The sequence below is a fragment of the Phaethon aethereus genome, assembly GCF_964289735.1.
Source record: "Phaethon aethereus genome assembly, chromosome: 4".
In the NCBI taxonomy this organism is placed as follows: domain Eukaryota; kingdom Metazoa; phylum Chordata; class Aves; order Phaethontiformes; family Phaethontidae; genus Phaethon; species Phaethon aethereus.
Window position 1 is genome coordinate 32,164,062 of NC_138578.1, and position 24,777 is coordinate 32,188,838.

At 40.2% G+C, this 24,777-nt stretch overlaps 1 protein-coding gene across 1 annotated transcript in view; it reads right to left on the reverse strand.

Moving 5' to 3' along the window:
• Positions 1–8,403: 8,403 nt before the first annotated feature.
• Positions 8,404–24,777, reverse strand: part of PDLIM5 (PDZ and LIM domain 5) — a gene marked incomplete at both ends in the record, with an annotated part of 125,951 nt that continues 109,577 nt past the window's right edge. The window contains 5 exons of the mRNA XM_081999428.1: positions 8,404–8,493; positions 9,111–9,226; positions 13,200–13,320; positions 14,309–14,489; positions 22,314–22,488. Coding sequence (XP_081855554.1) covers positions 8,404–8,493; positions 9,111–9,226; positions 13,200–13,320; positions 14,309–14,489; positions 22,314–22,488 — 683 coding nt within the window. The remainder of the gene's footprint in view (positions 8,494–9,110; positions 9,227–13,199; positions 13,321–14,308; positions 14,490–22,313; positions 22,489–24,777) is intronic.

Genomic DNA, 24,777 nt, shown 5'->3' on the forward strand with positions numbered 1-24,777 from the left:
AGCTCCCTCCCACCAATGCCCAAAGGCTCTGGAGGAATTAAACATAAAAGCTGACTCTTTTTCAGGCTACAGCATGTCAATACATACTTTACAATACAGATAATTTTCCGTAAAAAACCCTCCATATAAATAGCTTGAGTGATGGAATTAGGTGTGATTACTACCTTTAATTTCTGGGCATAAGAAACTTCATATAACTTAGTCTTCAATATGAAACAATATTCCAGTATTTAACATGTATTATCAATGTATTAATAAATTATATAGACAGTATAACAACATGTACAGGATACATCAAGTAAATAGCAATGTTATGTGCTTGTCTCTTTTCAAAAAGCGGAGCTATGATTACCACATCCATCCCATCACATTCCAAATGACGACTCTTGGTTTCATGGTAGTACCATAACATTGTCTAACTAGTGATCTAATGCTCCCACAATACACCACGATCCTCAAATACCAACTGCCATTGAGCAGAAAAATACAAGATTCTTCTGCAACAATCACATAACTGTCTAGAATGATGAATATGTTATTAGGAAACCTATGCCAAAGCTCTGGAGACCTTGTAAAAGACAAACTTTAAGCAAGAAAATAGGCTATTGCTGATTTTTGGGGGGGAGTATCATGGACTTCATCAGAGCATCCTAGAAACTGATCTCCACCATGACACCTCAGACATCCACTTGTAATAAATGAAAAAGGAAAAGCATCAAAAAATAGCATCTCTCCAAATTTTGTGGAGGGAACTTCTAGACAACTATGAGATGCGTTCTATTAAAAGTGGGAAAAAACAGCTGATTAACCACATGCTTGGGAAAATGTATAAATAAATAAGGAAGAATATGCAAGATTTAAAGACAAATTCACAGCCTTATTGTAGTATTGTTTTAGTTCCATTGATATACACTGATTATTTTAGAGAAAGCCCAACCTATTTGCTTTTCCAGGTACCACTGGTCAGAATTTCCCAGTAATCCTCTTCTGATTGTCAGTGGGTACAACATGGGGGAAAAAAAGTGACACAGCAGACTAACTGCACTTGGGTTGTTTAAAGCCAAATGTGGTAAAGCCAAGATTGGACCCTAGGTGCTGCAAATACTAACGTGCTCTGTTTTATACTCTACCTTGTGTCCAACAACAGGCACAGGCTGAAAACATACAAAAAAAGTAAGCCCTGTATTAAAAAAAAAGAAGTCCTGCCCTATAAATGTAATTTATTCTTTGCACATGCTTTATGTGTCATGATCGACACTTTCAACAATGAAGTGAAGTTAAAAAAATATACACTGCGGTAATTTTTGAGATATCTGAAGAATTATCAATCCACCCTTAAAGGACACTTTGGAGGGTTTACATAATTTGAAGAAATACTGCTAGGACAACATAAATGGCCAGAAAAGCTGTAGAACTGTGATGTAGAACTGTAAAACCTGCAGAGTAACTCAACTTAGTGCAAATACCAATAGTTCATCTTTTGGCAGAGCCAAATTATTTATGAATTGACCATCCTTTTTATTCTCAGAGAATATTGATCCAAGCACAGGATGAGTACAAAAATTTTTATGTTCTTTTTGAGTGGAAGTGTATAACAATTCAATTAAATTTTATTGAATCAGCAAGGTGCTAGAATAGGCAGATTAGCATCAGGGAAAGATTCACTTTCTTATCTAATCTGTTATGGTTTGTCCAGAGACACTGAGCATCTGAGATTTGAGAAATTAAATACACTGTTAGCAAGCAGTGTTATTTCTTGTACTGATGTCCCTGTCTCTGGAAAGCATGGTACTCAACTCTCTTGTCATCTACGGAACTACACCATTCCTTCAAGTAGAACAGTGACACAATGGAAACCCTGCTAAAACCAAGGGCCCAGACCCTTAGTTGAATTCTGATCTCACTCACTGGGCAAACGTAAGCATAAAATTAATGTAGCTTTGATACCGGTCATTTTTTAATTTGGAGGGGACTAAGTTGAAATCAGTGAGGCTGTATCTGCTTAGGTTATCAATGATTTTGTCCCTACACTTGCATTCATGTATTTCCCTTTTGCTTGATGGATTTCAAGGGAAAGAAAGAGTTTATGCGGGATATAACTACCACTTTGGTCTAGTATCTTGAGTTATTTTTCCAGTGGAAAAATTTTCTGGGTGGGAAAACTTGACACTTCAGAAAGTGTGCCAAAATTTAGTGCAAGTTTATATTTACCAAAGGAACATTTGACATTTCATTGATGCATCACAAAGAGAAATAAGGGACACGCCTGACAGGATTATCTTCTACTGAAATACTTTAAAACAAACAATGGCATTGCCCAGCAGCAAGAAAAAGCGAAGCGAATCCATCAGTGCTGAAAAGGAAATAACTGTGATCCCATGGAAAGTGTGAGTATTACTCGGAGCACAATGACACAATCCTCAGTTTCACAGTATAGGGGAAACCTTTTAAAACATACTCAAAAAGTTGTATATTTTTAAAGAGTTTAAGGTATTTCCAGTGCAAATACAGAAGTGCTTTATTACAACTTGCATACCTTACCATCTTAAATGTTTTTGAAAAAAAATCTTATGGAAAATATTTTTCCAAATCAGCCATGGGTAAATTTTAGTATGGTGGTTTTAAGTTTCTTTAGAGACAATTTTGCTTGCACTCCATCTTATTATAGCATGTCATCCTGACACAAGTAAAAAAATTCCATGAGACCTCTAACAACAGACAGTGGTTTTCTAATCCCAAACTCCCATACACATGCTAGATTTTATCAGGGATGTGAATACTTTGCCCTATTTTTCAGTTATCAGCACAAGTTTCCTGTCCATGCCAACCTCAACTTTCATGGCAAATGATAACAAAAAAGGTGTAGTGATAAAGAGCAATATAAAAGCTCATTATAAGCCCAATTCATAAAATTACAAGCTGTAGTGTGCAGTATGCACAAGTAAAACTGAAAACCAAGTTCAAGCATACCAAACGAGATTATAAACTAGCTGTTGTTTTCCTGTCTGGGAAAAAGCAATTCTTTAACGAGCTTAGAAACACAGCTAAATATTTTCTTTCATAAATTCAAGAAAAAGCCATACCACTTTCGAGACTTCTGCTGGGCAGCTTTTTCTCTTCTGTCTTTTCCTCTTTTAAATTTTAAATACTGCATAGGAACCATTTGCTCTGTGAGGTTCCCATAGTTAGGACCAAACCCTTCTCAGAGGAATTTTGGCACCTTATTAATTAGTTGGTTATGAGAAGGAGCTGCACTCTTTCAGTGACTCCTATTTTGCCATCAGTAAAGTGTGATCCCATAATAAATTTCCATCAAGCAAACTATTTCTGGTAATTCCCCCTAATTAACACCAGACTGCTAATAATAAATTAGGCCCTATGTGTTTCTGATATAACCAAGATCTTGTCTGAGCATAAGATATTAACCAATGTGCCGAGAAAGTAAAACTCAAACCTAAATTAAGCCTTTGCTGGTAAAAGGATTTATATGCAATTTTGTGAGAAACCCTTTGAAGATCTCATACAGGGCATTTTGACCGGCAAACATTTTGAGTGACAGAGAGATTTGTTCTGTGCTGAGCAGTGAAAGTGGATTTATTGTGAAAACACACCGTTGAGTTTTAAGCCTATAAATCTTACACTGGATTACAGTGTCTTAATGAATGAATGAATGACAGATCTCCTTTTTTTTTTTTTGCCGGTGCATTTTAATGTTACATGACGTTGTGATTGATAGAAACCAAACCTTCCCCATTAAAACGTCAAATGCAGACTTGATGCCTTTAAAAGTTTGGCTTCTGGAGTTTAATATACTGTTTGCAAATAGACTTGCGTTTGTCTCGTTCGTAGTCTAAACACTGAAGGGGAGGCAAGTTTTCTGTAAAGTTGCCTCTAAATTTTATAGAGCTGTGTGCACTGTTTTCCTTTGCTTATGTAAATAAAGGTGGAAAACAAGTGTGTTTGCCTAGTTAAGAGATACTCAGCTAAGGAGGGTCTTGCCAGGCTAGAATTATCATGAAGTAATCGGCCATATAGTAGGTGGCTAAGTATCCCGTGGTGAAAGCGGAGACTGCTGCGTCCCAAGGCTAAGAACAGTATCAGATAATGCTTGCCAGAGCAGGCAGTATTTCCTTGGACAGTCTCAACTTAAGGAAAAATATTAAACACTTCTAAACAAGCATGGCAAAGTATTCTAGTTGGGCGGCAGAATGAAGGATAGCAAATAAATAGTAATTGGCCAATACAGAGTTTTACGTTGTTACATATTCTACAGTGTTTCTATCTATTCTACCGTACTTCCATCTTTCCTTCCATCTGGAGAAAAGATGAAGAATCAGAGACTCACCAAAGTTGGAAGGGACCTCTGGAGATGAAGGGACCTTGTCTAGTCCAAGAGCCAGGTCCAGTTGAGTTTTGAGCCTCTCTCTCTCCAAGGACAGAGACTCTGCTATCTCTCTGGGCAACCTGGGCTAGTGTTTGACCGTCCTCACAGTTGTCCTGTCATTATGTACCACCAAGTCAAGCCTGGCTCCACCTTCTTTACTCCCCCCTCCAGGTATTTGTACACATGAATGGGATCCCCTCTGAGCCCTCCAGGCTGATCAGTACCAGTTCTCCCTCCCTCTCCTTGTATCACAAATGCTCCAAGCCCTTAATCTTCTTCCTGGCTCTTCACTCCAGTCCGTCCATGTCTCTCTTGTACTGGCAAGACCAGCATTGGACCCAGCACTCCAGATGCATCTCACCAAGGCTGAGCAGAGAATAATCATCTCTCTTGATCTGCTGGCAATGCCTAATGGAGCCCAGGAGGCTGGTGGTCTTCCTCGTCACAAAAGGGACATCACTGGCTCATGGTCAACTTGGTGTCCACCAGGACACCCAGCTCCTTGTTTGCAAAGCAAACCTCCAGAAAACTGAAGAACAAGCAACTCAAACGATATCTATTCATGTGGACAATCATGACTTTCTTTTACTGACCATGATTCAGAGAAAAGAAAACATCCAACAACCACAAAGCAACTGAGGATGGATAGAGAGTTTGGGGTTTTGTGCTGGGTTTGTTTGTTTTATATTTTAATTATAAGTGCATTTGCGAATGTGAACAGCCTAAATTTGACGCCAAAGACTATTAAACACAAGGAAACCACCAAGACTTAACAGCTAGTTGTTTAGTGTAAAACAATGAAAAAAAGGAAACTCAAACAAGTAATCTGTGAATTAATGTTGTTCCTCTCCTTACTCCTGCTTGCAAAGCCATTCATATTGTTAGATGATGCAAGTAGCTCAAGGAAGAAACAGGTACACAACTGAACAGACCAATAACACACTGAACCACAACTCAACTTTTGCTTTTAAGTTTATTGCATTGTTATATTAAGTATTTATATTTACACATAATTCTGAATTATTTAGTTACAATACACTGAAACTGTCATCATGACTCAATTATTCACTTATAAAGACTTTCTACCTTCAAACAGAGTTAAACCCAATTCTCTTACAGGCACAGTTTTGGAAGAAAAATAATTACTGACTGAAAATGCATGCAGAAAACTACAGTAGTTAGGCTACTAACATGTCTCTCCTGACTTTCTAACATTCCATCAAAACGTGAATGCTGTACATGTGTTGTACGAAAAATAGTTGAGAATCTCATGAAATCCCCAAATGATGATGGAACGGTGCAGATTTTTGCTATGTCGAGTCTGCAGTCAAATATATGTACGCATATGTGCATATATACGTATGTCTCTCAATGTACACGCATATATGTGCATGTATAGAGAAGTATATATAAATACATACACACACACCTCCCAAAAAAGATTCCAGAGGTAAATATGCAGGCTTACAAATACAACAAAATATGAATATACCAGTATGATATAATCCTAAAGAAAAAAAGGTAATAAATATTCAGTGAGATATATGGCATTATTATAAAGTGCTCTACTAAAATCTCACTTATTAAAATAATGATAAAAATTATGTTCCTTTTAGTTGATTTATATAATTTGGTAGAGCCATTAAATATTATGTATCAGTGACTCTATGCTTCCTTTTAAACAAATAGATAAAAGCAGAAATTAAAAGGCAAAGCAGCTAAATGAAGCAGTACTATTGGAGCCTTCCAGGCTTTTGTCCTCAAATCCATTACAACTGCAAAATCTCAAACCCTAGAGCATATGGATTAAGAAATATAATTCCAATTAAAATTACAAAACTAAACAAAATCCAATTTGATTTTAAGGACACTGACAAACTGAAAAGTTTCTATCCTGCTTGAAAATAGCAAGGTTTGAATTGCAGAAATTACCAAATGCCTTATCCCGTGCTTTCCCATCCTCTTGCCTCACGCATGTGCAATATAGCTCCACTGAAACCTAGTCTCTAGGTCTCATTTCTCCACATTCCACTTAATTTCAAAATCAGCCTGGCTCATATCTTGCTGTATCTTGTCCAGTCTGCTTCTACCCCTCTGATTTTCAGCCAAACTCACAAAAGGGTGCATCTACAAGAGTGTAAACATTTTAAACAGCTTTATGCCATTTCTTCCGTACCACCAGAGGTTAAAAAAGAAACATGGTAGTATTGAAGAAAAACAATTTCAGGAAATAAAGGGAAACAGCCCCACAACATGAACCTGTCTCACAGAATTAATAAGAAAGCCAAATATCTTTTCATATTTCAGTACAACAATTCTGCTTTTCTTTCCCCCTCCTCCATTGACGTTCCTCGTTACAGTGGCTTTATTCAACCATGGCAGTATTTTGTGATTTTCCCCCATGGTTTTATGGACAAACCTATCCTTTGTATCAGTAAAACAAAAATGAAAACACAACAACAAAACCAGTAAATGGTTACTTTTAACACCTACTGGAAAGAGCAGTAAAGACTAGCAATCCAGCTCTGCCACCCCAGTTGAATTAAATAGCATGTAAATTCAGTTTCCTTCAGGAATCTGATCCGGCCCCGCGAGGGCCCCCTTCTCTGTTGTGCAACTCTGCTGGAGCGAAATTCCCCCCGTGCGGAGGGTCACCACCTCTTCCCCATCTGCCTAAAACTGCTCCGTACCACTGAAGCTCTAATGTGAAGTTAAGTGGGACTCAGTTGGTGCACAGGTCTTGTGCTGACTCTGTATGGAGGCGAAATTCCTATCAAGCCACAGAAGGGGCTATGTCTCCTGGCTCGCAGTAGATGCATAACGACAGCATTTTCTCTCCGCTCCCTTGCAAGAACTGAGAGATACTGAGCTGCCTAACTCAATATGATATTATACAACAATATATTCCTTACATCTGGAGGAAAAGAGAGAAATAAAACCTAAAATAATAAAGATCATAACAGCTGAGCAAGAAAGTAAGGTTCTGGCACACTATCTGGCACACCACCAATATACATATTCATGAGCTACATGGTAAAGAATGTACTGAGAGAAAAACAATGTCCTCTGTTGCACTTCAGCAGTTTCCCTCATTCAACACCAGAGTCTCACATTCTGGATGCAAAACACTGTTACCTGCAGATTCAGTGCCATTTCCCCTTTCCAAGGCACTTAAAACTATCTAAAACGCGAACTGCCAACATAAGAGTGTAACTCCCTGCTCCGTTATTTTTAAGATCTGATCTGACATGTCCATCCTATCAAACGCATCTTCACTAGCAGGTTTTTTTGGCTAGTATTCTGGTAGTACATGAGTTAAGGACAAGTATCCCATTTATGTTTTCTTCTAAGTGGCATCTTCTAAACTATTCTTGTTCACCAGCATAGCCACTGCCCTACTTAATGGCTTTGTAAAAATCTCTGTCCTTCACAGACCCATCAGAGATTTAACTGCAAAGGCATGGGTGCAAGTAATTATTGTAGGAGTATGTATACAAGTATCAGATAAAAATATCAGCTGTTGAACTATATATTCTGTAAAATCTTTGCTTTGAGTTCCTTTTAATGGAGTTTAGCTGCAATACTTCTAGACACGCTTCAAAAAACATCAGCCCAATAAAGCGATCTAGATCGTTGAAGCCAATCTTCTTTTATTTGTTGAATAGCAGCAAAACCCAGATTTCTAATATCAGGTATTTATTTTTATAGACACTTCCCTTCTTATACTGAAGCAGATATAAATGTGGTCATAAAATCATGAAACCAATGCAGCAATGTGCCAAGTGTAAAGGCACTCATCGTTTGGCTAGGGTGCAATTCCCAATTCCTAGCTTTTTATGAAGCAAAACCTTAACTGATAAACGCTCTAAAAATTAGTGTGCAACCCCCTCCGCAGGTTTCCAAATTACTCTTCCATTCTAGAAAATCATACATAAATAATTTTAACCGATTATTGAACACAGACATTTTGACCTTTCTTTCTGCTCAGTACATTTGTTACACAAGATGAGCTCCAAGCATCAGATGTTGATAGAGTGAGCGTGTTTCTTGCACAGTGGCTTGTCCTTCTTGGAGAAGAAAGTTTGACCTTCCAAACTGTCACTACATACCTGAAATGGGATAAAAAAGAAAAGATCACCCAATTGAGATGGATTAATTACATCACACATTATTCAGAATGCCAAATCATGGCATTGTTCTATGCACAAATATATTCAAAGAATAAGAATTATTACCTTTTTCTTAGTAGCACTCTTTTTCATGTAATACTATAGCTGGTGTAAGCATAACCTTCCTTTCTTTAAGTCAACAGGTTCTTAATTGAGTTTGGTTCAGCATTTTAAAGAAAACATCCAATCGTTAGGATTGGATATATAAAAATATATATATACACAGAGGTGATATTTTTGGCTACAGTGTCTTTATGTCAAAAGCACTCTTGCTACTTTAGAAACACAGCCTGTTCCTGTATGGTCTCCAACGCTTGCCCCGAGGAAGTAAACGTCAAGGGTTAAATGCTAGGACACATGGCTGCAATCCAGGCCAACTCCTCTGGATCAGTGCCAAAGGCTCACAATAGCAACACACCTTCAAGTAACTGGGAAAGTGCTTTTTGTTTGGGCTTAGAGAATTGGGAGAGGTTATAGCTGTTAACTCCCACATCCGCCAGGTTAGCACAAGCATTGCTGCCATGGGTTTGTTTAAAACATAGACTAGCTTTACTTACTGAGCATACAAAGCAAGTGTCATGCCAAGTGTGGCCCAGAGCTTCAAGAAACCTGTCTCCAGCTTCAATGGGGAATTCACAGCCATGGCACATAGTACCGAAGAGGGCATAGTAATCTGGAAACAAATACAAACAGATTTTAAAGATGAAGCATATGCAGAAAAGCAAGACTGACCCTTTGAAACCTTCATGCTTTTCTTTCAACAGCAGCGGGTTTGCACTTGTCGAGTTTTATAATACTGGGTATGCTGAATAAATTGCTCCGAGATCAAAAGACCGGGATGCCCTCCTTTCCTCGCTAATTCAGTTCTCATCGCCTTCCTTATCCATTCAAGAGTGTAATGCTTCCATCTTCCTGGTGTTTCACTTCCTTGAGATCAATGGCGTGCTCGGGGAGCGGGGAAGGCACTCCTCGCAAAGCACCCGCACAGGCTCTACATGCTCCGTACGTTCGCTCTGGCTCTGCCTTGAAAGCATACCCTGGCTGTTCACACGACAGAGCTCCTCAGTGAGTGACGAACTCCTGCCTACGTTCTGGCACAATATTTGGCCCAGACTGCACTACACAAAATCATGCAATTGTTAGGCTTCTGTCCTAAACAGAGTCTAGCAATTTGGATCAAGTCAGAATAGCTTTCTAGTCACTGGAGTTTATTACATGGCTCTTTCAAAAAAACAAAATCAAAAAAACAAACCAAAAACAAACCAGAGGCTTTAGCCAGTGTATTTATTGCATTTAACAAAAAGCATCAGTGGGGTGTCACGATGGTTACTAGCGACGGGTATCACTGAAGGGTATTTGCAACATTCATTTTTAGGGTCCAGATTGACTTGGTGCCTCTGGAGGCTCCCCTGGAGTCAGCAGAGAAAAGCTCCTCCAGAAGTCTGAAAAAGCAGGGACCAAAACCAAAGGCACCCAACCATTCATGTTCCCCACTGACCGCAGAGCTTAAAAAAGAGAAAGCAGGGGAGACTAACAGGATAAAATACACGTATAAAGTTGCGTGTGAGGCACTGACACCCCCCATCCCCATGGTCTCGGTGTGTGAAAGTGTGTAGAGCCATCGCAGGGGCTACAAGTCACCACAGCCCTCTGCTGCCCACCTGTGCAGACCTAAATTTCACTCCAAGTTGTCTGGTCTTTTCCACTTATTTCAACTCTCAAACACCCCATCCTAAGCAGGAAACGTCGTTTTTTTTCCTGCACAGAAGGCAACAGCATGTGGGCACGCTGGTGTTGGGTTAACTGTTGGACTTGATGATCTTAAAGGTCTTTACCAACTTAATGATTCTGTGATTCTGTGAGCATTAGTGCTGTAACACAAGAGAATTTGGGATCAACATGCTACCATGCCAAATACATAATGTCATGCAATATTACTTCTTCATAAGATGAACTACAGAGTGACAACCATAATGACGCTTTGGACTCCATCCTTAATAGTAACACTCTGGCTCTGCGAAGGAAGTTGGATGTCAGGGGTTGTTTCAAAGAACCTTGTAAGGAGTGGCAAGCAGGGTACACGGAGATTTTGTTTCTCTGCTAGATTATACAGATCTGCTGAAGCTCTAGTGCTTACTGCAGTACAACCAACAGAGGCCTATCGCATGTGTCAAGCACAAGGGTAGAGTCCTGTTTCCGTTTAGTAATACAGTGTTTTGTATGATGACCTCAAAAAGCACCATCGTAGGAGGCATCTCAGCAGGACGGGGAACACAAGCGCTCCAGAAAGGCACAGGCCTTGATAGCTGCCAGTAGCAAGAAAGAGCTTTGCTGATCACCTTCATTAATCCATGCCACTGGCATGAATTTGCAAGTGTTTAAGCAGAAGACAGACAATAAAAATGTCAAATGGTAAAACACCTCTGTCCAAAACCCCTGAAGGACACAGTCTCATGACCATACTGTTTCAGCTCTTTGCATTTGAGTTCATACAGAATCTTTTACTGATATTTTCCTGGTGCCAGTAGCTAAAGCCTTTTGTAAGTTGGCCTGTGGTTTGTGTTGATAAGTTTATTGGCTTTCCTTCTGAAGAAAGGGCAATAGATAAGGTAGAATGAAGGGCATCAGCTTTCTTTTGCTTTTGCGTGCTTGAATTTCGACACCACAGAAGCCTTCTCATACAGTCACATATCAATGCTTCCTGCACGCAGCATTTTCAAAACTAGGTTACTATCTCTGCACTTAAAAAAAGTTCAAAGTTGTAGATATCTGCACTTCTGATTTAATTTTAGCATCAACATCCAAAACAAGAACATTTTGCAGATTAAACCCCCTTAATACCAATAGCTGATGCTCTTATAATTTCAAATACAGATTTAAAATTAGAACCCTTCTTTGCACTAGGAAGAAGGAAAGTTGGCAATGACATTTACTCCTTTTTTCTTTTAAATTAGTCATAGACTCTTAACTCCAGCTGGACTGAAAAGTCTTTGAAGAATGAATACATCTCAAATTAACAACTAGTTAGAAAGCCAGAGCCATTACAACATATCACTGCCAACAACACCTCACAGAATGTGTCTACATTAACTTGCGCTAGCAACTTTCTATCTCAGAAATAAACTTTGCAAGAAGTATAATATTTTTGACATTTTGTCCCAGTGTTTCCTGCTCACAGTATAGAAAAGCGCGCATTTGCAGGAGTTGTAACCGTAGCACAAATCAATGCACCGCACAACATATGGGTCATTTGGTGGCAGGAACAAGAATTCAATATTAGCAGAACAAACCGGTCACGAGCTTTCCACCCAAAGGGGACTTATCGATTCCTCCAGTACTATTTTTGAATCATCAAATTGTTCCAAGATTAGGGGCTTCAGATTGCTTCAGGATGAAATTTCACCATGCTGTCACACTGGAGGATGCTGCTGCTCATATACCCTTTTCCTCTGCTGCTCCATGAATTCAAGAGGAGCAACACATTACCCTACTTGTGTCACTGAGTTAGCAGTAACCTAGCGCGTCCTTTTGTATCTGCAAACACCTCATTAAAGCTGCTCTGACAGAGAAATTTTGGATAAATTTGCCAGTTTTCTTCATCCATTCAGTACCCAGCACTCTTCGTGGCACCTGCTGTGAACAACTGTGGGATCAACCCAGAAGGAAATCTTAGCTCCAAACAGATCACTAGGATTTCATGCTAAATCTTTTCCTGGTAAATCCACTTCCAGCTCTAGTTAAACTCCAATGCTTCTTAGAGTAGAAGTCAAAACGCAGACTTTTCTGTGTCTGAGTGATGGTTCTTACATGGATGTAAACAGCATGTGGTATGAAGATAGACAATTTTGATACAATTTTGTTTCTTTGCCATTTTGTGGAATTGTTTTCCAAATACTATCTATTTCTTTCCCAGCCCAGAAGGGTACATGGAAAGTTTTAAGCAAACTAGGAAACCAAACATAAATAAACAAGGTCCATATTAATAAAAAAGATACAATTAGCTGGGCGTGCTAAAAACCAAACCAGAATCCCTCTGAACTTCTAAGCCACATCTTTCACGTAATATTGCTCATCAGGCTTTCAAGTGCTGTAATCATATCACTGTATTTTTCCCCTGACAGCCTGTTCTGTTATCCCAAGCTTATGTTCAACAGATGTTATCCCTGCTCCTGCAAAAAAAAAATTTCTGGGCAGACTGCTTGCTCTTGGAAGTCCCTCCTGGCTGTGAATAAGGCTATTCGGAGTAAAACATTACTCCACTGCATTTGCTTGTTTGGTAAATAAGCAGATTTACATAAACTCCAGATTATTTTAAAACCAACTAGAAAGTCACCCTAAAGTTAACACTTTGCTGTATCACTGATACCTACAGCTGAGGGCTCAACAAGGACAAGTACAACCAGTGACAAGAAGCCTGCTCCTGCTGAAGCTGATGAAGAAATTCTCACCAACTTCTCCTGCTGCAAACTCAAAGCATCTACAGCACTTGTTGCTGCTTTGAATTGACATATCAAAGTTACATGAATTTGCTAGGACACTTCTTCTGAAGCAAAGCTTGAGAAAAAGGAATTACTCTTTTTTTCCAACCTTATTAAGCCCTGCTTCCCTGCACAGCTGCAATAAACTTCAGTTGTGCTGCTTCTTACCCGTCTCACAGTAGGGATCGCCGTCCTCTAAGTGGAAGACATTATTGCGGATGGGGTTATGACAGGCCACACACACGAAGCAGGAAACGTGCCAAGTTTGTTTCAAAGCATTTATTACTTCCTGTGGGGATTAGAAAAAGTGTGATTAACACATTATTTTGATGTGATGACTAGATTGTGGTGACCATGCCTCCACACTTGATTTGTTTCAAGAATACTTTGTTTCCTATTGCGACTTTGAAAACGGGTGGTGCCTGCAATTTCTGATGATGTTAAACTTGATGAGGTGCTCTATTTACGGTACATCTCCTTGTTTGTCCTAAGCAACCTTTCATTTTTTGGAAGGTTCAATGCAGAGTTGGACAGATTTAACAACTCATTTATTCACCTTTTCCATTTTAATTAGGATCTTGCCCACCTCAGCAGCAGCCCCGACATCTCTTCAAGTCTGTGAAGAGTTAATCAGAAGACACCACATAGAAAACTACGACTGCTCTGTGTTGTTTTGGAAGATGCTATAGTGCCAAATATGACTTGAGAACTGTGCTGCCAGAGCCCTGTGTGACCCCAGTTACACAAGAGCCCAGACACATTGCTGTCTGCAGTAAGGCAGCGGACAATCAGCTGGCAGGCTCAAATTAGCAATATTAGTGCCGAGTAGGATAATGCGTCTGAAATATTCCCAATTACTGTTGGGAATATTTCAGTACTTCACATCTAGCCAACCAGTGTGTGCCTCAGTGCTCAGCCTAGCTAAGGAGGATTGCCCACCCTTCGATTTTGTAAAAAGCTGCCAATTAAAAGCATTTTGCTCAAGAAAATCTAGTAATCACAACAGCTACAGAACAGCTTCATGAAAACAGGAGCTGAACTTGGAAGAGCCAAGGAGACTACAGCACCAGTCCTCAAAGAGACTGAAAAGGCTCAACGTCTCAAGAAGAGCCAAAAACATATTCTGTATGTGATGGGAGCTGAAAAGGTATGTCAGAGTATGTTTAGAGGAACGCAAACTGGGCCAGATAAAAGAGAATTTTATTACAGAGAAGCACTGAACACTGCGGTTATTGTTCCCACTGAAAAATGGGAACAATAAGTAAGTGGCCACTTACTCCAAGGATCTTCCTCTGGCACTTCGAACACTCAGGGGCGAAGAACTTCTCATAGCAGACCTCGCAATACAGCGCCCCTTTCTCTTCCACAAATCCAATGTAAGCCATGGAGGTTTTGCAATGAACACAATTAAACTCCTCTGGATGCCACGACTTCCCCAAAGCCACCAAGAAGGGTCCTCTGAATTAGAAAGAAGAGATTTTGTCAGCAAATGCCCCTGGGTTGGCTTCTGCAAAAGCTGTTAATAGGCTTAACGTGTGATACCTCTGTGCCATTATTACACTTGCACAGCCTTATACTGCTCCATCGCTCTTTCCTCCTATGGGCTCTAGGAAAGCATCAAGTGCTGACTAGATCTATTCCCATTGAACGATCTCCCACAAACACCTGACCATAATAAATACCAATTCTCTTCACTGCATTTCAGAAGTATTATTTTAGAACCGCATTAGATACCGTTGTGAAGTGGCTGCTAGCAAAGAGAAGAAGAAAGATAGTCCCCATGTTCCCAACTATTTCCCTCCATTGCAAATAGGTATTTCACTCAGTGATACAATCAGCTCTCTCAGTATGCATTTGTATCAAGGCCACAAATGTTCAAGTAGACTTGACTGCACTAAGAGTTGATAATATCACTTTCTTGTGAGACAAAAATTTAAACGCTGTCCTTATCCAACAAGTTTGTTACAGGATGACCCATCCCGGTTGTGGGGGGATTTTTTGTTGGGGGCTGGCAGGGGTGTGTGTATATGTCCTCTTTTTTTTTTTTCCTTCCCCCTTTTCCTTCAGAAACTAGTTAAAATAGGACCATTTACTCCAAATACAGAGCTTCCTCTGTTATTTGAAAACACAAAACAATGATGCTTTTAATAGCACGTCATTGTATCTGTATTTATTTAAAAACATATTCAGCATGCTAATTTCTTTAATGAGCATATTTACTTTAATGAGGTGCCTCCAAGGTCCCACCAACTCTCAACCTTCCAGAATTTAGGGTTCAGGTGAACTTTGTGGTTCAAGTTCACCTCTCCCACCAGATTTCCCATTTTTCCAACACCAATATTTCTGATCTAATGCTTTGCTGGAAAAAAAGTATAAGGTACTAATATCACCACTCTGTTGCTAAACATTTTTTTGAAATTGAGTAAGCAACAAGAACATTTTTGTAGTAAGAAAAGAGTCTCATATGAGCAAAGCAACAGCAGTAGAGAAGGAAAAAAACCCTTAAAATTTGGTTCCAGGGTTATACTGACTCTAAGATGGGACTATAAGTGGGCAGAGGACAGAGGGCAACTTCACTGAGAGTAGGGGTAATTATTTTCATTTCTCTTTTACACTTTCTTCAGAGATGCTATGTATTTTCAACACGATGAGAAGTCAAAAACAAGGGACTCAAGCAGATTTAGGACAACTCACACACCTTCTGAGATGATGGACATATTTAATCTGCAACAGTTTCTTCTATTCACCTCATTATTGGAGAGAAAGTAGAGAAAAACAGCTCCTGGAGAGCAGCTTATAGCCCTTTAAGGAAGGAGGTGGGGGTCAAGCGCAGCTCTCTGGCCCCCGCTCCCAGTGGATGCCTGAGCAGTGCAAACACTGACCTAACCCGATACCCTCCTGCTGCTCTACAAGCACCTTTTTACATCAATGCCCTTTCAGTTATGTACTGATCAAACAATACAAGCCCTTATGTACAACAAAGTGCTCTCAGTGCGCCGTGTCAGCACAGGCTAATTTAACAGATTCATTAACACGGGGCTGACACCGAAGAGGCTCTCCCAGCTCCAGGTAGGATTGAGTTTCTGGCCATCTGCATTGAAACGATAGGCTTGGTTAGCTCTGCGACGGAAAGCAAGTATGCTAGCGATGGAAGGGGAAGGAATTTTTACAACATCTGCTGCATTTAGCTCTCCGGAGTTTACAGCTCTGACATGTCGAGGTTAGCCGTTCAGGACAGCGTGCAGGAACGCAGACGGATGGGGAACAGCCCGAGAGTGCATCTACGGAGTTTCTTTCCCCAGGTCCCCAGACAGCTGTGGCCGTGCCCTGCACAATGTCTCCGAGGTGTTCCATTAGCAGGCTGGCTCCCTGCACACACGTGTCCAGAAGAACATTTTCTAAATACCATTTTACTTTTAATCAGGCTGTAGTTTAAACATGTCAAGGTGACGCTGCAGCTTAATGATACCAGTGACTTAAAAGCTGCCCCAAAGCACATGGAAGAAAGAAAAAAAAACACCCCAAAAACGAACACCTGCCACGCAAAATACACTAAAACATGATATTCAGAACTTGGAGTTGTTCCTGGCCTCCGCATATTTTTGCAATTGAAACTATAGTTTCCAGTAATGAAAGGTATTTGCTTGCTGTATTCATCTGAAAAGGAGTTTAAAGCCCTGATTTGAGTAAGGGGGCTGCATGCTCACACTCATGCAACCTATGGGAAGTAGCTAGGGCATGAGATGCTAGGAGGATGGCTTCATCCATCCTTCACCATTTAAAAACAAAAAATCAATAAAAAAATCCCACATGCCTCTGTCAACTAGAACATATTTTTAAAGGTGGTGCCAAAACCCCATGTTCCTTCCATCCAAAGATATGGGATGATCCAACTAGCAACAGTTGGCTATAAATGCGCCTCTATCCCAGGCTACTTTGACATGCTAAGGATTTTTGAAGAAATTTCTGACATTACCATCTAAACCCCATCTAGACCACATGAACCAAACTTGCAGATGGAGGCAAACAGTCGGGAGGGTGGGGGTGGTGTGTTTTGTTGTATTGTTTCTCATGTGTTTGCAATGGTATTTACAGAATCTTATGCCCCAAAGGGTCACCAGGTACGTAAATTTGGTAGCCACCTAAAACATCTGGGTCATGCATGTAGCCATGATAATATGGGCAAATTGGAAGAAGTAGTAAATAACATACATGGAATATAAGCGTAATTTCACTATCTTTCCCCTTGTAGCTAAATATAACTTTATCAGTATGGTCGTGATGTATTAGTATGCCAATACTCTAGCTTCTCATGTGGCTTTTATTATCATAGCAAGCCAGAACTGAAATTTGGTGGTAGAGAGATCAAAAGAATTTCCACATCTGCTAAGTAGGCCACTCACTTTACAGTTAACCACACAGCAGTCTACGATCTGGGAAGTTTCTTTTTCACCTCACTTAAAAACACCACCATATATAGTTTCTGTATAGGAGATGCTAAAGGGAAGCACGATTCATACTTTTTCCCTTTTGCCTTTAAAAACAATTAAATTGTATGAAAAGGTGACAAAGCCAAATCATCATTCACAAGCAGACGTGCCAAAGAGTACATTCTCAATGGAGATCCAGGGAAAACACATTTGGACTTCAAAGGAAGAGCCAACTCTGCACTGCAGCACTCAGTAAAACTGCCCAGAAACCGGAAGTCTTCATCGGGAAATGTCAGAAGTTTGTCAGACCATCACAGCAAGTAGATCACGGGAAATTTGGTTTGCCTCCAGCTTTGATTCTTTTAGACATTGAAAGAAAAGCTTACTTAATGAAGCTTTGGGAAAAAATGGAATCTTCAGACAATCACTGTATGAATAATTAAAGATATATGAAAGAGTTATAAGATGTCTCTAAGAAATGGTTTTGGCTCAACCAGCCATTGTCATTCTATGCCTGAGTGTAAAGTAACTGAATCCACAACGCATTTTGCCTTCAAAACAGATGTACAATGCAATGACACTTGATCTTCCTCCTACCTTTTCATAGGTAATGCTACCACTAAGGGCATGAACTGTAATTATGCTAAAACTTGAATGCAAAATGCCACTGCAATCTTTCAAATCCATGGTATGCTGTGAACATGAGGCATATTTGGCATTGATTAATGCACTTCAACTCATCCTCAAATGAAACAATGCTTACCTTTAATAATTGAGGTGGCATTTAACATATGAAGAAATATAAGGATTTAAACACCACCAGCAAATTACAAAGAAGTTAGATGTGAGTATCAGTTACTATTCACTAAGTGGTGTCACTTACAATAGGTGACAATGGCTTAGGTACCGTCAAGTAGGGCTCCACAGTTTCTCCTCATGCAGCCACTAAGGAGCAAGGATGCTCCATGGACCAATTTACAGGGCAGCAGCTCGTCTCCTTTTTAATGTGATCAAGGCAGGGAGAATCAGCAAGTTATTTAAGGGCTGAGAGGAGAGGTTTGCTGCTCAGCAGAAATCTGTGGACTGTGCTGTGAGACCATATGGCACAGAGCATCAGTGAACCCTGCTAAACCACAGGTGCTGTAAAAGACACTGAAGTTTCTTGCATGAAAGATGCAGCATATAGGGGTTTGCTATGTTTGTGTTTATTTTTAATCTGAAATGATTGGAAACAAAAAGGAAAGTGTATAGTTGCTTGCATATTATTTACTAGACACAAATTCAAAGCTCTCCACTGCCCAGGGATCAAAAAAATTAGAATGCTAAAGACAGACAGGATGGTTATATACGCCAAACTGTTAAGAAATCAGATGAATCTCATCCAAAAAATTGTGTAGACCTTTTAGATACTAATCTTTCATTTTGTGGTGAAGCAAAAAATCTGGATTAGAAAAGATGTACACCTATGTTGGGAATTCGTATAAGTTTTTTCTATTGCTTCAAGGAGATTCAGATCATATATTTTTATTTCCTTGATATATACAATGGAAGTAGGAAAAACTTCTCCAAAACATCATAAAACAGTTAGCAGAGTCCTCTAGAATTAACCTGATGTTCACTGAACTGGTAGGGAACTATCAGAACAGAAATCTAATGGAAGTAAACAAGCTGGACTCTATTTACCCCTAGAGATCAAATTATTTGACTTAGCTGCATCTTCTGATACAGAGTCCAAGCCAGGGCTCAAGAGGCTGTAAAAAGCCATGGTGGAAAGGCTGATTTTCTATTATAGTGAATGAAATTTATACAGCTCATAGAGCTCCTCTTTTTCAGAACTCATTTTTTCTAATCAAAAAAGTCTCTCTTTAACCATGGTGAAACATAGCGCAGGCTCTCCTATTTTGTTCACTGAAAACATGGGACATAGATGAATAAGAAAGAAATATTACAATGCATTACTTTCCCCTTGCAGTTCCACAACACAGATGACCGAAAAAGCAAGAAGAAAATATTTTAAAAGAATACATTTCTTCCAATCATATAATCATTTCAGTTGGAAAAGACCTTTAAGACCATCCAACCCAACTCTTAACCTAGCACTGCCAGCTCCATAACTAAACCATGTCCCTAAGCACCCTGTCTATACACCTTTTAAATACCTCCAGGGGTGGTGACCCAACCACTTCCCTGGGCAGCCTCTTCCAGGGAATTTCTTCCTTTTGGTGAAGAAATTTCCAAACTTCTTCCTTTTGGTGAAGAAGTTTTTCCTAATATCCAATCTAAAACTCCCCTGGCACAACTTGAGGCCATTTCCTCTCATCTATGACTTGTTACTTGGGAGAAGAGACCAACACCCACCTCACCACAACCCCCTTTCAGGTAGTTGTAGAGCGTGCTAAGGCCTCCCTTGAGCCTCCTCTTCTCCAGACTAAACAACCTCAGTTCCCTCAGCCGCTCCTCATAACACTTGTGCTCTAGACCCTTCAACAGCTTCATTGCCCTTCTCTGGACACGCCCCAGCAACTTAATGTCCTTCTTGTAGTGAGGGGCCCAACACTGAACACAGGATTCAAGGTGCGGCCTCACCAGCGCCGAGTACAGGGGCACGATCACTTCCCTACTCCTGCTGGCCACACTATTCCTGATACAGGCCAGGGTGCTATTGGCCTTCTTGGCCACCTGGGCACACTGTCGGCTTGTATTCATCCATCTGTCGACCAACACCCCTGGGCCCTTTTCCAGCGGGCAGCTTTCCAGCCGCTCCTCCCCAAGCCTGTAGCGTTGCATGGGGTTGTTGTGACCCAAGTGCAGGACCCAGCACTTGGCCTTGTTAAACCTCATACAGTTGGCCTCTGCCCATTGATCCAGCCTGTCCAGATACCTCTGTAGAGCCTTTCTACCCTCAAGCAGATGAGCACTCCCGCCCAACTTGGTGTTGTCTGCAAACTTACTGAGGGTGCACTCGAACCCTTTATCCAGATCATTGATAAAGGTATTAAACAGAATTGTCTCCAATACTGAGCCCTGGGGAACACCACTTGTGACTGGTTACCAATCGGGTTTACCTCCATTCACAATTCTCTGGGCTCGGCCATCCAGCCAGTTTTTTACCCAGCAAAGAGTACACCCGTCCAAGCCATGAGCAGGCAGTTTCTCCAGGAGAATGCTGTGGGAAACTGTGTCAAAGGCTTTACTGAAGTCCAGGTAAACAACACCCACAGCCTTTCCCTTATCCACTAAGCGGGTCACCTTGTCATAGAAGGAGATCAGGTTGGTCAAGCAGGACCTGCCTTTCACAAAGCCATGCTGCCTGGACCTGATTGCCTGATTGTCCTGTATGTGCCACATGATGGCACTCAAGATGATCTGCTCCATAACCTTCCCCGGCACTGAGGTCAGGCTGACAGGCCTGTAGTTACCCAGATCCTCCTTCTGGCCCTTCTTGTAGATGGGCATCACATTTGCTAACCTCCAGTTAACTGGGACCTCCCCTGTTAACCAGGACTGCTGATAAATCATGGGAAGTGTCTTGGTGAGCACTTCTGCCAGCTTTCTTAGTAGCCTTGTGTGGATCCCATTGGGCCCCATAGACTTGTGTGTGTCTAAGTGGGGTAGCAGGTTGTTAACCATTTCCCCTTGGATTATGGGGGCTTCATTCTGCTCCCCGTCCCCATCTTCCAGCTCAGGGGGCTGGGTGCCCTGAGAACAACTGGTCTTACTATTAAAGACTGAGGCAAAGAAGGCATCAAGTACCTCAGCCTTTTCCTCATCCTTTGTCACTGTGTTTCCCCCCGCATCCAATAAAGGATGGAGATTCTCCTTAGCCCTCCTTTTGTTGGTAATGTATTTATTTTTTATTGTCTTTTACGGCAGTAGCCAGGCTAAGTTCTAGTTGGGCTTTGGCCCTTCTAGTTTTCTCCCTACATAACCTCACAACATCCTTGTAGTTGTCCCAAGCTGCCTGCCCCTTCTTCCAAAGGTAACCCCAGAAAATCTCTATTTTAGGGAATAAATAGAATGCAAGATAGATGAAAATCAGGATGATTTGCACATTGACACGAAAAATGATTTTAGTTCCCTGGATGGGACAATCATGAGTAATTGTCAGAAATCACTGACTGAACAACGCAACCCAGATTCAATTCTTCCTCCATATGAAATTCTGGCTAACGATAGGGGATATCTTATCTTAGGGGATATCTTAGGGGCTCAGCACAATTTCTTGAACTTAATCTCATTTGGCAAACTCATGTTTGTTTTGCTTAGTCTTTTCTATCCATGTCATACAAGTCAAGGACACCAGCTACCATAACAGCCCAAGGACAGAGGGTCCACCAAAGAGCTTGAAATCTAACACTGCACGAAATTATTATTAATCTAGTCCTAGCAATTGTTGAACCTCTATTCCTTGCTTTTCTTATATAGATGGAGCTCGCTATTTTTCTTCTTCCCAATTAGAAATTCTGGTTTATAAATCAACATTTGTGACAAGTTAGTCTTTGTAAGACTCTATTTTCTCATTGGTTTCCAACTAAACTTCTCAACTTTATTGGAATGAGTGCATAAGTGAAAACTAACTTGCTTATTTTTCTTTGGTTTTACTTTTGCTCAACTTCACCCAGCTTTCTGGTTCTTTGTAAAACAGGTTGTAAGGCTGTGACTGTTAGCAGTTCATGATGTTTTCCTCCATCATTACTCTCATTCTCAGTTTTGTTAGATAAACCATGCATGAAAACAGTGTTCTGCATTTCTGAAATAAAGCCTTGAAACACTTGTAACTAAGGAATCAAAAACCACAAGAGCAAAACAAAGCCCTGCTGTCAGAGAGCCCGCAGGACGAATAGATACAAACCTAATGACTTGATTACAGTGCGCACACATGGGAGTACGCTTTCCCGCAGGAATATGCTCTGCCCTCTGAACCAAGGTGTCTTGCTCATTTAGCTGAGGTGCTGTCGCCAATTTTTCACTCGGAGCAGTTGTTCCAGGTGGTTTAATACTGTTTGATGTCCATCCACTGGCAGGAGCTGGGGAGAGAGTGCCAAAAGCATTTAGAAGACCGTCTTTCAGTACCAAGTAAATTATTTTGAAATACAAGCAACCGGCAACATTTGCCTAACAACTTTATCCAGTGTATACTTGCCTACTTAAAGGAACAAATTTAAAAGCACTTATTTTCCCTTCCTCCCTCACCAAGTAAGTCCAACCTACTTTATGAAATGTCTGTGAAATAACACAGAATGGTTTTGGCTAACTTGAAGTAGTGGACAAATTTCAACATACTAAAGGAGTTAGGCAAAATAATATAGAACCTGTGAAGGCATTATTTTGCTTTAGATACAAAAGCTGAAGCCAAGAATATCAGTGTATGAATAGAGACGGGAGAATATGACATACCTACTCAAAACATTTTACAGTGACTGCAATAGATCATACGTCATCACTAACGGATTAAACAAAAGTACACATTCAATACGACATGTACAGGAATTTAAAATACAGTAGCGTATAAAGAAAACCTATATTGAAATCGAATTTAAACACTAGTCTAGATCACTAGATGATGCCAACCTGAAGCACTGCAAAGGCCACGTTCACATCCTCTTTAAAAAAGACCTGATGCTTTCAGAAATGTATACATCCCCACACTTCATTTGGTGCTCAGGTTTTTAGAGTTGTAGAGTAGACATAAGCTTTTACAGAGTACGAAAAATGCATTTACAAAAATGAAAGGCACAGATGATACTGTTGCCAGGGTAATGAAGAAACAAACAGTCCTCTGCTTTTCTTTCTCCTCTATTGCTATATGTACCTTGGTAACGTACAAGCTACAGCAACACGAGGTTATGGGAGCAGTTATTCCCGTCAAGTGGGGATTCTTTTTCTTTTGCAGGTATGCTAAAACAACCCACATTTCCATAGCCTTTTGTTTGTATCCACAGGCAAGAGAAACCATGACTGTTTACTCAGTGTCCTGGCTTTAGTGCAGCCGTGTTAAGCCTTGTAAATCAAAAAGTGAAATTAAGATCCAAGGGGAAGCTCAGAGAGAAACAACCAAGCAAGGACAGAGATGTCAGAGAGCGCAGCACAATGCTTCTGTTGCGGTGATGCAGCTCTCCAACACAAGGTCAGGACACTGGTATGTAACTTTGCAAAAAAACTAGTTTGTGGAGCTGTAAATCTTTGTGCTAGACTTCCTCTCCCATCTTTCATATCATCTTCCAGGGAAAGGATAAAACATTGTTTATCCTTACCTCCATTAATGTAATGCTGATCAGCCTCTGCCCTTACAGAAAAGTTGCAAATAACTTTTAGGTAAAATACTGCATTCCATGCTCAAAAGGAAGTGCCATACTAATTCACAGAAAAGATAAATTTAATCAACAGTGAATGCACGTAAAATTCAACAGAAACGGCAATCACCTACTATTTACAGACGTGAGATAGCCACACACCACACAGTTTAATCAAACCAATCCAGTGAACTTTAATTAACAACCCCCCCTCCTCTATTTACACATATGTGTAAGCTAAGGCAACATAGCTGGAAGATAAATCCTTTTTAACAGCAATACTTTTGTAATATAATTATGCTCGGTATTATCAACCGATATGGGCTCAATACCTACTTTTGCTTACTCTTTCTCTGTATGAAGAAGTAATATAGTCATTCACCTTTTTTTGTCTAACTGTCTGGTTCATCAAATTTTCTCAAATCAGGTCATTTCAAAACTGACTTATTTCTTGGACCCTTTTCAGCATCTGAATTAGCAAAAATTATACCAGTTCATTAGTGGGTTTTGTTGTGTTCTAGTATTTGTTTTTAAATATAAGACTTTGTTTAATGTATAATTAATTCATTTGCAGTATCTTGAAAAATAATGTCTTGATTCTAGAAGTGTTTCTGAGTAGAAAATATTTGGGAATAAAAGCACTTGATCTTGAACAAGTCACTCTGCTACTGTAGTTCATTTTAGATTAGGAACAGATAAAAACGGAAAACGTGGCAGAAAGGCTTTGAAGACACCAACAAAAGCGGTTTTGATTAATAGCACTTTCCTCCTCTGTCATCACACATGGCCTTCTAATTTTCAGGTCTCGTTTCATGAGAAGACATAAATACACACTAAAACCAAATCTGTTTGAAGGCTGCTTTTGCCATAAATCAAATTGCAGCGCAGTTTCTAGTATATTGCTAATTTCTGTTTGAGTTATCTGCTGAATCCCAAAGTCCATTCAGACACATCAGCTCGCTCTTGTTTGCACTGTGTAGTTTAAAAAAGTCCTTCTGCCTGCTTAAAGCGAAAAAAAGTACA